General features: G+C 43.2%; 2 protein-coding genes across 3 annotated transcripts in view; one reads left to right on the forward strand and one right to left on the reverse strand.

Moving 5' to 3' along the window:
- The window catches only part of CMSS1 (cms1 ribosomal small subunit homolog), a 483,211-nt gene that overhangs the window by 264,832 nt on the left and 203,641 nt on the right, over positions 1–14,738 (reverse strand). The gene's annotated exons all lie outside the window — the stretch shown is intronic.
- The window catches only part of FILIP1L (filamin A interacting protein 1 like), a 407,450-nt gene that overhangs the window by 203,263 nt on the left and 189,449 nt on the right, over positions 1–14,738 (forward strand). The window contains exon 3 of the mRNA XM_077480193.1: positions 3,098–3,271. Within this exon, the coding sequence (XP_077336319.1) occupies positions 3,098–3,271 (174 nt within the window). The remainder of the gene's footprint in view (positions 1–3,097; positions 3,272–14,738) is intronic.

The raw sequence follows: 14,738 nt of genomic DNA on the forward strand, positions 1-14,738 counted from the left end.
CACATTATAAGCAACTCAAAAAATGTAAGTCATTAAGCATATGTTATTAAACAATATGGTCAGCATATTGGATAACGATCCATTTCATAAGGAACAGACATACATTGCATCTGAAAAGTATTCACAGCGCATCACTTTTTCCACATTTTGTTATGTTACAGCCTTATTCCAAAAATTATTTAAATCAATATTTTCCTCAAACGATACCCCATAATGACAAAAGTGAAAGAAGTTTGTTTGAAATCTTTGCAATTTTATTAAAAAAATCACATATACATAAGTATTCACAGCCTTTGCTATGACACTCACAACTGAGCTGAGGTGCATCCCATTTCCACTGATCATCCTAGAGATCTTTCTACAACTTGATTGGAGTCCACCTATGGTAAATTCAGTTGATTGGACATGACTTGGAAAGGCACAAACCTGTGCAACATAACACAACATAAGGTCTGACAGTTAACAGTGCATGGCAGAGCACAAACCAAGCCATGAAGTCCAAAGGATTGCCTCTAGACCTCCGAGACAGGATTATATCGGGGCAGAGATCTGGGGAAGGGTACAGAAACATTTCTGCAGCATTGAAGGTCCCAATGAACACGGCGGCCTCCATCATCTGTAAATGGAAAAAGTTTGTAACCACCAGGAATCTTCCTAGAAAGGTCTGCCTGGCCAAAACTGAGCAATCAGGGGACAAGCGCCTGACTCAGGGAGGTGACCAAGAACCCAATGGTCACTCTGACAGAGCTTCAGCATTTCTCTGGGAAGAGAGAAACTTCCATAAGAACAACCAACTCTGCAGCACTCCACCAATCAGGCTTGTATGGTAGAGTGGCCAGACGGAAGCCACTCCTCAGTAAAAGGCACATGATAGCCCACTTGGATACTGCCAAAAGGCACCTGAAGGACAGAAACAAAGATTGACTATTTGGCCTGAATGGCAAACGTCATGTCTGGAGGAAACCAGGCACCGCTCATCACCTAGCCAATACCATCCCTACAGTGAAGCATGGTGGTGGGCAGCATCATGCTGTGGGGATGTTTTTCAGTGGCAGGAACTAGGAGACTGGTCAGGATCGAGGGAAAGATGAATGCAGCAATGTGCAGAGACATCCTTGATGAAAACCTCCAGAGCGCTTTGGACCTCAGACTGGGGTGAAGGTTCCTCTTCCAACAGGACAACGACCCTAAGCACACATCATCCAAGATAACAAAGGAGTGGCTACGGGACAACTCTGTGAATGTCCTAGAGTGGCCCACTCAGAGCCTAGACTTGAACCCGATTGAACATCTCTGGAGAGATCTAAAAATGGTTGTGCACCGACACCCCCCACAACCTGAAGGAGCTTGAGAAGTCCTGCAAAAAAGAATAGGAGAAACTGCCCAAAAGTAGGTATGCCAAGCTTGTAGCATCATATTTAAAAAGACTTGAGGCTGTAAGTGGTGCTAAAGGTGCTTCAAAGTATTGAGCAAAGGCTGTGAATACTTCCGTACATGTGATTTGTTTATTTTTTTATTCTTAATAAATTTGCAAAGATTTCAAAACAAACTTCTTTCACGGTATTTGTAGAGTTTTGAGGAAAACAAATTTAATCCATTTTGAAATAAGGCGCGTAACAAAAAGGTGGAAAGAGTGAAGCGTTGTGAATACTTTCCAGATACAATGTAGTTGACTTAGGTCATAGGTTCCGGCAGGAGGCAAACAGATGTTGTTAAAGAAGCAGGCAGAAAGTTCGGGTGGGCAGTAGACAGGCAAGAATATCCAAACACAGATCAGGGGTACTTCAGAAAAGAAATCAGAACATTGAGGATGCTAGAGCAAACAAGAACTTACAGGAAAGCTTTTTGCTTGGGCATTAAAGCCGATGAGGGCAGGAATCAGTAATAGCTTTATTAGAAATAAATCCTATATCCAAATAAAATGTATAACAATATATAATTGCAGTTTTCTCTAGATGTGGTATTATGTGTATAGGACTTTATATAAAACTGTTTTACTTGTCTGCATTGACAGCTTTTCTGCTGCTGTGAGCTCCTCTGATCAGTTAAAATGGTGGAATTTTCAATGACGACACAAACAGAACTCCGTTCACAATATTCTGGAGGCTTTTGGATATAGTGGGGAAGGATTAGAACCTGTGTCAGGTTTAAATGCTATCTGGGGCTCCGTAAAGTCTCTTTCAATGTGCAGCAGTACAGTAGATCACTTTTCAAAGAGCAGTAGGGCAGCAGCTGACTGGCAAAATAAATAAAAATAGGGTAACAGCAATTTAAAATTTCGGGACTATACTGCAACTGCAAGCCAATGGTCTAATTTGACAAGTGGTGCCGTCTGTCCAACACTGCAACCCGAGTTAAAATATGCTGCGCCAAAGTGAAAAGGTTGTCTTTGTGACAGTGAGAAAGAGGAAATTTCTCTAACGAAGTTAAACAGCAGTTAAACCCGATACGGGTTCTAATCTTTCCCCTACCTATCTAAAATGTAAAAAAAAAAAAAAAAGTTATGTAAACAGATACAGTTTAATGTAATAATCACAGAATGTTTTCTGGCATAATCCAGGAGCAGTGGTTTCTGGCTTAAGACAATGGACCTGCCCCTCCCAGGAGGAACCATATTCAGGTAGACACACTGATTGGTTGGTTAGAATAAAGTGTTGAATCAGAGCCTCTGGCTGAATGTAGTTCCTTAACTATGGCAGCAGAAATGTCGTTCCAATCTGCAGCCCAAGAGCCTAAATACTGGCCATTACTTGGCAAGATTTCTCTCATTCAGCCCCCACACAAAACATGGATGGAAGAATTTCCTCTGTCAGTTACTGTAGTCTGACAGTCGGCACCCTCAGTTGATATTATTGGCTGTCAGTTCACAATTTTCCAACTCTCCTTTGATATACAGGCCAAAGGGTGTCGAGCAGAAGAGTGCCGACAGGGCCACCCACGGCTCAAATTCTGGCTGGCCCATCAGGGAACTGGTCCAAATTTGCTCTGTGTTGTGCCAGCTTAGGGGTTTAGGCTTTTTTAAAGAGAACACACAACCAGGAATGCAATACAGATATATAAACTGAAGTGCAGTAATAAGGTTTTCTGTTTTCACCAGGCACGTGATGAAGTAATATCTGTGCTAAAGGCTGAGAAAATTGATCTGGCATTACTGGAAGCTCAATACGGATTTGTGACTCCAAAACGTGTTTTAGAGGCTCTTCAGAGAGATGCTATTCAATGCAATGCTACACAATGGCAAGAAGATATTTATGAAAAGCCAATATGTGAGGTAAGTGCCAAAGCTTTTTCCTATACCAACAAAGTTTTCAAAATACAACTGTTTGTTTTATAGAGTAAATGGTCTTGCCATCTTATTGTGGAACATACAGCGGAGGATTGCAGAGCCTGGAGCTAAAGTGGCTATTTATATAGTGAACACGCTTGGGCTCAGGGGCTCTTGAAAAACACAGATGGAGACTTAATTAATCTTTGCCCGTCTCCCTTCGGGGAGCATGCGCGGTAGCTGCTGGTCACAGCACATTTGCCTGAAGAAAGGGCAGAGGCAGCCAGTCCTTCAAAGTGCATGATGTCATTGGCACAGTAAACAGTAAATATCTCCTTAACAATGCACGTTTAGGAGATATTTACAGTACCTATAGGCAAGCCTTATTCTAGGCTTGCCTATAGCTACAACTTCCCTATGGAGGTTTACAAACTCTTTAAAGTGATATGAAAGTAAATTTTGTTTAAATTTAAAAACAAACACATTTTATACTTAACCTACTCTGTGCAGTGGATTTGCACTGAGCAGCCCAGATCCTCCTCTTCTAGGGTCCCTCTTCAGCGCTCCTGGTCCCTCTTCGGCCCTCCTTCCTGCTGAGTGCCCCCACAGCAAGTAGCTTGCTATGTGGGCGCCTGAGCTGAGACGCAGATCTGTCTGTCCATTAAGACACGGAGCGGCGGTTTGGCCCCGCCCCTCACTCTCATTGGCTCACTGACTTTGATGGACAGCAGCAGGAGCCAATGGCACTGTCTCAGCTAATCAGGAGGTAGAGTCCCGGGCAGCCGAGATTCTTGAGCATCATTGCTAGATCAAGATGGGGCTCAGGTAAGTATTAGGGGGGCTGAGGGAGGCTGCTGCACACCGAAGTTTGTTTATCTTAAAGAGGAAATAAGCCCTGATGGGTTTACTTCCTCTTTCATTCCCTGCAAAGGTAAAGCATAATGGACTACTATGCATCGCATAGTAGTCCATTATGTGTCACTTACCTGACACAGGAGCCAGCGAAGTCACTGCTGTCCCCTGTAGTCCGGCGCATCCATCTTCTCGGTGGGGTCTCGCAGCCTCGCCGCTGTCATTCGGCGAAGCCGCAATGACGTCACCCCCACGCGCGGCATCTTCGTCGTTGATGATGCCGTGCTCAGTGCGCCTGCGAGCCGCTGTCTACGAAGCATGTCTAATGTCTTCGGGCAAACATCTCCTAAACCGTATAGGTTTAGGAGATATTTCTTGGACCTACAGGTAAGCCTCAAAGTGTGTTGTAAGGGTTTACAACCACTTTAATGCATAGAATGTAGTAAGATAAAAAAAAAAAAAAAAAACCTTCTGCTGACTTTACAACCACTTTAAGGAAGGACTTACAGATGTTTTTTAGACAGATTAAGAGCCTCTGTCAAACCCTTTAAATGAAATACAAATAGGTTATCCAATATACAGTGTGCTATATGCCCTCATCCCTGAATTCAGTATATGCACACATAAGTAACAGTAGCCAAGGACATTAAGACGGACATATCAAAGCTAGAAGAACAGTGCATATATGAAAACCATGAATTTTATTAGAAACATTTAGGTAAAATCTAAACCATAATTAGGAAAGGAACAACACAGTGCTAAGTTCTGGGGTTCACATAGTTGGTTAGATCCAATATGATCCACATGTAGACGTGGAGTACATGTGAATGATCAGCCTTATGAAATCTTAAATTCTCTTAATAAAAACATAGATTCACTGGAATCCAATAGATGTATAGAATCTTTCTCCCATGGGGGGGAAGCAGAAGATTCCTGTAAGGTACATACAGAGAATGATTGGTCATCCATATTTCTAGCTTAGTAGGCACAAGTCATCCTATAGGGAAATATCGCGAGCACGCATCAACTAAATGGTCAAGTCACAACACCATCTATGCATCAACAGGGTAAAAAGAGGGCCAGGGGCTTATCCACATCCTTTTGTCAAACAACTTTGAATATTAAAATCACCAAAAGTTCCAGTCAATCAGTGATTGGATTCCAGTGAATCTATGTTTTTGATTATGAGAATTGTGGGTTTCATCATGCTGATCATTCACATATACTTCCCGAGGAAGATCAATGGAAAAGGCGTTGAATCTACATGTGGATCACATTGGATCTAAACAACTGGATTTTACCTGAATGTTTTTAATAAAAATTATGTTTTTTTTTATATGCAGTGTTCTTCTTGCTTCTATATGTCCCTCTGAAAGTCCTTGGCTACTAATAATTATGTTTGTATTTTTAATTCAAGTCTCTGTTCCCCTTGGGGAGTCCAGGAGACACAAGGCGAGGGAAAATCCCACCACTGACAACTGTCACCAGAACTGGTGGTGAGGGGATCCCTCTAAATGAAGATACCCATTCCAGTGACAATGCTGAAATTGTGATTGTGACAGTGGGGTCACTTTGGACACAGGGTGAATAAAAGAAACCCCCGATATGGTCTGTGATAGCCATATTCAAGGCTGTATAATACATTGTATATAACTTGGATGTATATTGTATGTGGGGGTTAAGTGTCATTGCTGTGAGGAATTAAGTTGTTTTGCATTTCCATTGTTCATTTAAGTCTGTCCTTGTGTGTATTGTAAAGTGCCAGACAGACTGGCTGCTAACCCTTTGTGAAAAGATGTGTATTGGGTGGGATCGTTTGAAGCCTAGCAGACGTCTTGGGATGTGTGGGTGGAGCTGGGCTCTTGTTCATGGTAAAGCATGTGCCTTGAATTGTGTATAAAAATTACAATGTTGGCTTTTAATAAATTCATTCCTACTACAGAAGGGACAGAGTGCGTCTCGTCTTTTTGCCAGAGGGATCGGCTCCTATAGGAAAGGGTCGTTTAGCTGTGGATATTGGTAGCGAGTGGATGTGTGTCCAGAAGAGGGAACATCGTAAACGGCGTTAACCCCCTTTATATTAGGGGAGCCGTTACAGTGATTTCTTCTGAAAATGTACTCTCCCTTCCTCTTGTGTCGCTTGCACAACGGGGAAGGAAAAAAAACTCTGGAAAAGGGTCACATCCAGCAATAAAATCCTGACAAAAATTGTTACCCTTCTTCAGTCTGTCCAAAACAAAGGCCTTGCTCAGGCAGTTGATCCAAGCTTTTACCCCCATTCATGACAACCTACCTACAACTTTACTTGGTGGATGCGCAGGTACCTCCCCATTGCTGTGCTTCTGATGCAATTCGAATTCAGCACGTTAAGATAAGGCAGGCATTCTGCTTGGCAAACACACCCATTGAAGTAAATGGGACCGTGTCATTAGAGCATTCCAACCACATGGCACATGGTTGAGGCATGGTATTGCAATGTACAATACTCCTTGTAATTGGTAAAAAAGAGGAAGCAGGCATTCAAGAGGCATACGTATTACCTCCTGAACAACTGCAAATCTCTGGTCAATTGCCTCTGGAGAGTAATCCACTGCCGCCAATGTGAACTATTCCAAAGGAAAAAAAGATTCAATTCTAAAGTGTCTGGAGTTCCACTTTATAGTCAAAACCTTTAATTCTGCTAGTCATTTACTTGATATATACACCTCTGCCTAGATCAGCTTTACTGCCTCCTTGGTCAGTTCAGAACTCATTAAACAGAGATTATGAATACGATTTACTGTCCAATGAGAAGTTTGGAGGCAGAGAGGTGACACATTAAGCTGAAGTGCAAAACCATGGCAATAAATCTTTCTCGCTGTGTGAAAAAAATACGTGTAAATCACAAGTCAGATGGTACAGAACTACAATTCCTTTGGCGGGTATAACAGTACTGTACAAAAATATGCATTTCAACTGTTTATTTAGTCATTTTCCTGCAGTTTTGCTTTAAGGCCTAACTTGAAATGCCTAATGTGCATGCAGTGCATTATGGGGAAAAACATACATATACACGTTACATAGTAGCCCAAGGACTAATTACAGTAATACAATCCATGCATGTTTATTTTAGCAGCACCAGGGACACCCTACCCCCTAAATAAATACAAAATGGAAATTTTAGCTGCTTTAGCGCTCCTATAAAAAAAAAAAAGAAAATCCCAATTTTGGAAAAAAAAAATGCTTTGAAACGTCATGCCATCATAGCCTTAATTCATCAAAACTGCCATAAATCATGGTGTTATTAGGCTTTCAGGGCAGAAATAATATTTAAACTAATGAAAAATAGAAGATACGGTAATATATTTCTTTGAACTAGGGCTTCAATAACTGCCAGTCACCTTGTATGTTCTCACTCCTATTCCAGACATTGCACTTTTGTTACAGCATAGCCTTTCCAGTTGAACTCTATCTGCTTTCAATTAAAATGTAAAATGTACACTTGGAAAGGCTAATATTTTAGCCATTTACAAAGATGTCTCTCTGAAGGCCGAAGTGGTAGAAATCCATTTTGACATGAGGACATGATGTCAGCTCTTGGCTGTGTGCAGAGCAGGATATTGTCCTGATTTTTCATTACGTTTGCTTCTAAATAAAAATGTATTGTGGCTCGTTTTTGGTGATTAGTCATGACTGTGGCATGACTGCATAGCCCTAAATGACCGATGTGGCCAATAAAATTTATGATGGGCACAGAGGGAACAACAGATGATGGTGTATCAGCCTTCCATCTTATTGTCAATATCGTAAAAAAATATTATAGTCTGATGTCTGTGTGTGCTTTTTACATACAATAAAAATATAAAATACTTATTATTTATTTCACATATTATTTTATTGCTTTTCACATTTAAATGTCAAAGTGTCCAGCAGAAGACAAACTAAGACACTGTCTGGGGCCCTTTCAGTTGAAGATGTTATGATATTATACATGTATTTGCTCCATACATTTTTAAGATTATCAATTTAAAGCGGACCTTTTCTCATAACAACCTGATGTCAAACCATCAAATGGCTGGTGACCTAACTGATCACATGTGCAGCACCAGGGCAGTTGCAGATCAAACAGAAGCAGCTTTCCTTTGCTGTAAGGCTGGGTTCACACTGCTGCAGGGGGGGGGGGGAGATCCGGATGTGATTCGCACCACACTGCAGTGCAAATCACATCGGATCTCTGTAGCGATGCGAGTTCAGCCATACAGAAGCTCCCGCAGCAAACTCGCACAGGACCCTTTTTTTGGTCCGCAGCAGAATCGGATCGCATGGGTGTTCACACCATGCGATCCGATTCCTGTGCGAGTGTGCAGATCGCACTGCGATATGCAGACGGATCTGGGGGTGTCATTAACATTTCATTGACACTCCCAGCAGTCCGCATAGGGCAGTGTGAACTGCCAGCGGGAGTCATGCGATGCGGGAAAACGCCGCGGATTTGCGGCGTTCCGGCATCGCTATAGTGTGAACCTAGCCTAAAGGATAGGAGGGTTTCATTCCACTTTAAGGTTGTCAGTAGATCGGCCTCTACAAACTCGGCAGTGTCTAAAAATGGAGAGCAACTGAGCATGAGCAGAGCAGGGTGAGACCGTGAATTACTGGATTTTAAACAGTATAGAGTCCAGGGGTAGGCAACCTGGGGCCATCCAGCTGTTGTGTAACTACATTTCCCATGAGGCATTGCAAAGATGACAGTTATAATTACTCCCAGAGGCATGATGAGACTTGTAGTTCTGCAACAGCTGGAGGGCCCCAGGTGGCCTACCCCCCATATAGACACTTATTTTTAACCACTTCAGCTCTGGAGGATTTTACTCCTTTTCTGACCAGAGTACTTTTTGCGATTAGGCACTGCGTCGCTTTAATTGACAATTGCGCGGTAGTGCAACATTGTACCCAAACAAAATTTACATTATTTTTCCCCACAAATAGAGCTTTCTTTTGGTGGTATTTGATCGCCTCTGCGGTTTTTATTTTTTGCGCTATAAACAAAAAAAGAGCAACAATTTTGAAAAAAACAACCATTTTTTACTTTTTTTTATTTTTTAGTAAATATCCCCCAAAAATATATAAAAAATACATTTTTTTTCCTCAGTTTAGGCCGATATGTATTCTTCTACATACTTTTGGTAAAAAAAAAAAAAAAAAATCGCAATAAGCGTATATTGATTGGTTTGCACAAAATTGATAGCGTCTACAAAAATAGGGGATAGTTTTATGGCATTTTTATTTTTATTATTAGCAATGGCGGCGATCTGCAATTTTTATCGGGACTGCGAGATTATGGCGGACACATCAGACCCTTTTGACACTATTTTGGGACCATTGTCATTTATACTATGAAAAAGCACTGATTAGTGTATAAATGACACTGGCAGGGAACGGGTTAAACACTAGGGGGCGATCAAGGGGTTAAGTGTGTCCTAGGGAATGATTATAACTGTGGGGGGAGGGGCTACCTAGGACATGACAGTGATCACTGCTCCCGATGACAGGGAGCAGTAGATCTCTGTCATGTCACTAGGCAGAACGGGGAAATGCCTTGTTTGGCACTCTGTGACACAATGGGGTACATACCTGGCCATCCACATGTTGCCCCTTTCCCTGGTGGTTCTGGCGGCTTCCCTGGTGGTCTAGTGTGGGCATCCGAGGGGAGGGCTGCGCTGATAAACAATCAGTGCAGAACCCTCCTGTCAGGAGAGCCGCCGATCGGCTCTCCTCTAATTGCGTCTGTCAGACGCGAGTGAGGAAAAAAAACGATCAACAGTTTTTCCTGTTAACATCATGATCAGCTGTGATTGGACATGACTGATCACGTGGTAAAGAGCCTCCATCGGAAGCTCTTTACCAAGATCGTTGTATCGGTGTGTCAGACTGACACACTGCACCACGTTCACCACCATGCGCGCCTCCATGGGCGTGCGGCGGCTGTCATCCTGAAGGACATCATATGACACCCAGTCAGGATAACTGAACCACTTCCCGTCCGGCCTATAGCAAAATGATGGCCGGGCGGGAAGTGGTTAAAGAAGTAGTATCATCAGAAGTTGGAAATGCTTGTTGAGTCGTGCAGGGCATATAGCACTTACCGTATATACTCGAGTATAGGCCGACCCGAATATAAGCCGAGGCCCCCAATTTACCCCCAAAAAACTGGAAAACTTATTGACTCGTGTATAAGCCGAGGGTGAGACATGGCTGTCCATCCCTGTGTGTCCGTCCATCCCTGTGTGTGTGTCCGTCCATCCATCCCTGTGTGTGTGTCCATCCATCCATCCATCCATCCATCCCTGTGTGTCCGTCCATCCATCCCTGTGTGTGTATCCATCCATCCCTGTGTGTGTGTGTGTGTGTGTGTGTGTGTGTATTCATCCATCCATCCATCCCTGTGTGTGTGTGTATCCATCCATCCATCCATCCATGTGTGTGTGTGTGTGTGTGTGTGTGTGTGTGTGTGTGTCCGTGCAGCCTTGTGTGTGTGTCCAGCCTACCTGTGTCCCAAGCCTCCGTCCCGAGCCGCCGTCGTCCCGAGCCTCCTCTGTCCCGTGCCTCCTCTGTCCCGTGCCTCCTCTGTCCCGTGCCTCCTCTGTCCCGTGCCTCCTCTGTCCCGTGCCTCCTCTGTCCCGTGCCTCCTCCGTCCCGTGCCTCCTCCGTCCCGTGCCTCCTCCGTCCCGTGTCGTGCCGATGGATCGCCGCTCTTCTCGGCGGCCATTCTACGATTCAAAAGCTGCGCCTCCGTCCTCCGCCTGTGATAGGCGGAACACTCAATTTCCCAGCAGCCTGTGTTCCGCCTATCACGGACATCCTCTCATACTCGTCCGTAGTATGAGAATGAACGGATGTCCGTGATAGGCGGAACACTGACTGCTGGGAAATTCAGTGTTCCGCCTATCACAGGCGGAGGCGGAGAAGGAGGCGCGGCTTTTGAATTTTAATGTCCGCCGTCTGTCTGCTCGATACGCTGATCGAGCAGTCAGACAGCGGTGACTCGAGTATAAGCCGAGGGGGCACTTTCAGCCTCAAAAAAGAGGCTGAAAATCTCGGCTTATACTCGAGTATATACGGTAATCCTGTTCAGAACGATGCAATGATTGTTGACTTAGCGTGGTTGCCACATGTGAAACCACATTGACAGGCACACAGAGGAGAGGAGGTGCGACAGACAGTGCACACAGAGAAGAGCCTGCACAGGCTCTGCCTCCACAGGACTGCTGTGACAGCATTCAGGAGCATGTGAGAGGTGAACAAGAGTCATTCATTCTGCAGGGCCCCAATTTATTTTATATGTAATCTTTATTTTGAAAATTTTCAGACAACAGACAAATAGACATTAAACAAAGCCCATAGGTACAAAAAGACATGACATGACATGAAGGGACCTTCACCACGTGCATGGAAATTACTTGGATGTACACATTTTGGGGATGACACCTGGGGGAACAGTTATCAACATATTACAACCATGATATGAATTCAAACAGCAGTAGGTCACTCCTATCGTCCCCATCTGGTACATCTCTGCAGAGGGTGTAGGCCCCCAATCAGAGATAAGGATCAGATCGCACTTCTAGGCATCAGGCCCATAAACACAAAATAAATAAAATAAGGGAAATAAATTAAAGAGAAAAAAAACTAAAAAATAATACAGTAACAGTAAACTGAGGATAAAAAAAAAACACCTGCTAGTATACTGAACTAATTTAAACTGTGGCTGACCTGCCGAGGTTCGCCCAGCCCCCCCCCACACTCTGAAAAACCCTCATTGTCCCAAGCTACCCCTGACCCAGCCCCAAAAAGGGGGCCGCAGATGGCGAGGGCCCTGGGGCAAACCGCCCAGCTGGACTTGCGTAGTTTATCCAAGTAGTCCACATGGAGTAAAACTTCTTATATCTATCTTTATACTTGCCATCCACTCCTCAGTAGCCATAATATTATTAAATAAAGTTATCCATTTGGTGCGGGTAGGCATTTAAGGTGTCTTCCAGTGGATTGGAATTAGCCGCCGGGCTGCATTGAGCAGATTGGGTAGCATGGATTTGCGGTACTGGTTAAGAGGAGTGGTGGGGAAGTGCAGCAAGGATTCCAGTGGGGAATCTGGGAGCTCCAAGTCCAATATGATCTTGATCTTTGCATGGATATCTAGCCAGAAGGGCCACAGCTTGGGGCATTCCCACCAGATGTGAAGGAATGAGCCTCTGAGGACACATTCTCTCCAACATGAGTCTGAGAGAGAAGGATATATCTTGGTAAGCTTGGAAGGTACTCTATACCACCTGGTCAGAACCTTATAACTATTCTCCTGCATTTTTGTATCTACTGTGCTCGAATATGTGAATCTATACGGATGATCCAGCTGAGGCTCAGTGAAGACGCGCTGAAGGTCCCTCTCCTACTCCCTAATGAACCCCGGTTTCCCTTCAGTATGCAGGGATAGCAATAAGTCATACAACACTGAAATGGCATGAGGAATAGCCAAGGTCAACATACATAATCTTTCGAATGAAGAGGCCAGAGTAGGTGACCGAACCCCCTGGGGCAAACTAGGGATAAAGTGCTGAAGCTGTCTACAGCGCCACTCATCCATTAGGAAGGGGCCGTACTGTTCCCTCAGTGTGGCCAGTGGTAACAGGCCTTGGTCTTGGACAAATCTGCCACATGTGGACTCTCCATCAACCGCCCAGGTCCGAAAGAAGGAATAGTGTTCCCCAGGAGTGAAGTAGGGGTAGCCACCTAGGGGTCCCAATTTACTTTATAAGAGAGAGACCCACCAACCAGGTATTCTGGGGAAGGAGTACTAGCTGGCTTCTTGTGCTGTTGTGAATGATGACACATTGGAGACAAGTGCCATCATTCACAAAAACATAAGCTCACTTCAACACATGACAGTCGCTACTCTAGTCTTGCTCAGACAACTGAGCCTGGACCCACCTGCCTTCTATTCTGATGTAATAGACAAGAGTAGTAGCTGACTTATGCTGTTGTAGGCGTTGATCCTTCACAATGATCTCCAGTGCTGTGATTCACAACAATACAAACTAGTACTCTAGTCTCTCTCACCAGCTGGGTCTGAGCTCAGTCTTTCTTCTGTGTACAAGGAAGATTGAAGATGGCAGAGGGAAGTGCAGAAGAGGCACAGTGTTGAGAATATTAGATTGCAGAGCTGCACATCTTAGAATTAGGAAGAGGAGGTATCTTTAGTGCTGGCTTTAGCTCCCCCTTAGGAATGCCCACAAATTGGGCTTCAGTCTGGGGTGAAGCTACTGCATAGCACAAACAGAAAATAAATATAATTTTATTTGCAAACAACTGCATGGATCTGAATGGGATTAAATGATATGTGCACTGGTTCCTATGTGGGATTCAACAAGCATTTTCAACGTCTATTCATAATTCTTCTTTAAAATGTGATGTAATTACCTTTAACCATTTATATAACTGTCAACTTTTGTACACTAGATAAACGTTCAGATCAGTCTGGCTGTGAGTACATCAAGCCTATCAGTCTCTTATCAGGACTAGTATTGTCATGTTAGATGTACTGGTGTTGGGTGGGACACATTTTTAGAGAGAACATCAACAGCAACAGAACAAAAGCACTGATCTTCAGGGGCTGTGATATTAGAAGGGGCACACTGTCAATTAGAGAAAAAATGAACATTACACAGATAGACAGGAGGCACTGTGATTTGAGAACTTTTTTTTTCCTTTTGCGTCTTGTTAAGTTATGGAAATTGTTTTACTCCTGCTGTAAAAGCTCCGTGGATCTGCCCACTGCACGCAAAGCACACTATGTCACATATAACCTTTCAAACACAGTATACGAATGTAACAAAACCTACAGGAAATGTAACATGTCTGCTACATAATTGGTCATTACAGTAGAAGAAAAAGAATGTAAACGGTTACAACCAAAACTTAATTAAACACGAATACTACAATAACATGATTATTTTACATTGACACATTATCTTCACAGACTCGGATATTAATGTAAGACGATCTATTTGGTAAATGTTTAAACTCTGCCTTGTCATAGCGTTTACTTTATATACACAGAAATACAATATGGTTAGTAAGAGAAGAACGCCAGACTGATGGCTGTATACACAGGCAGCTGCGTATTAATCATCCACGTTTCTGGCGAAGACCAGCCAAAGAACTTACAAAAAAGATAAACAATATGCTCTTTTAAATAAAAGTTATGTGTAGATGGAGATATGTTTTTAGAAGAGTTGTGGTCCTACAAGTCTAAAATACATCAAGCATTACGTAAATGGTGCTCTTTTTGGTTAACTAAATATTGTGATCATCTACAGTTGGGCTCAGAGCAGTATTGTGAGCTCACAGGAAAGTCGTAAACACAAACAGGGCTTCGTAAAGGTACAGTGCTCAGCATAAATACACCCCAACAGATTTGTCAGAAAACCTTTACTTTCTTTTCAGAATCAACATTTTCTATGGGGACACAATACTACAAAATATTCCCACAAATGCGGGCCATTGATTGCAATGAAGATTTGTTAATTTGCACACACAAAAAGTATTTTTCCTAACAAATTCATTCAAGACCATGTTTCAAAAAGGAATA

The sequence above is a fragment of the Lithobates pipiens genome, unplaced genomic scaffold, assembly GCF_037356315.1.
Source record: "Lithobates pipiens isolate NorthernLeopardFrog02 unplaced genomic scaffold, aLitPip1_a1.2 Scaffold_16, whole genome shotgun sequence".
Lineage (NCBI taxonomy): Eukaryota > Metazoa > Chordata > Amphibia > Anura > Ranidae > Lithobates > Lithobates pipiens.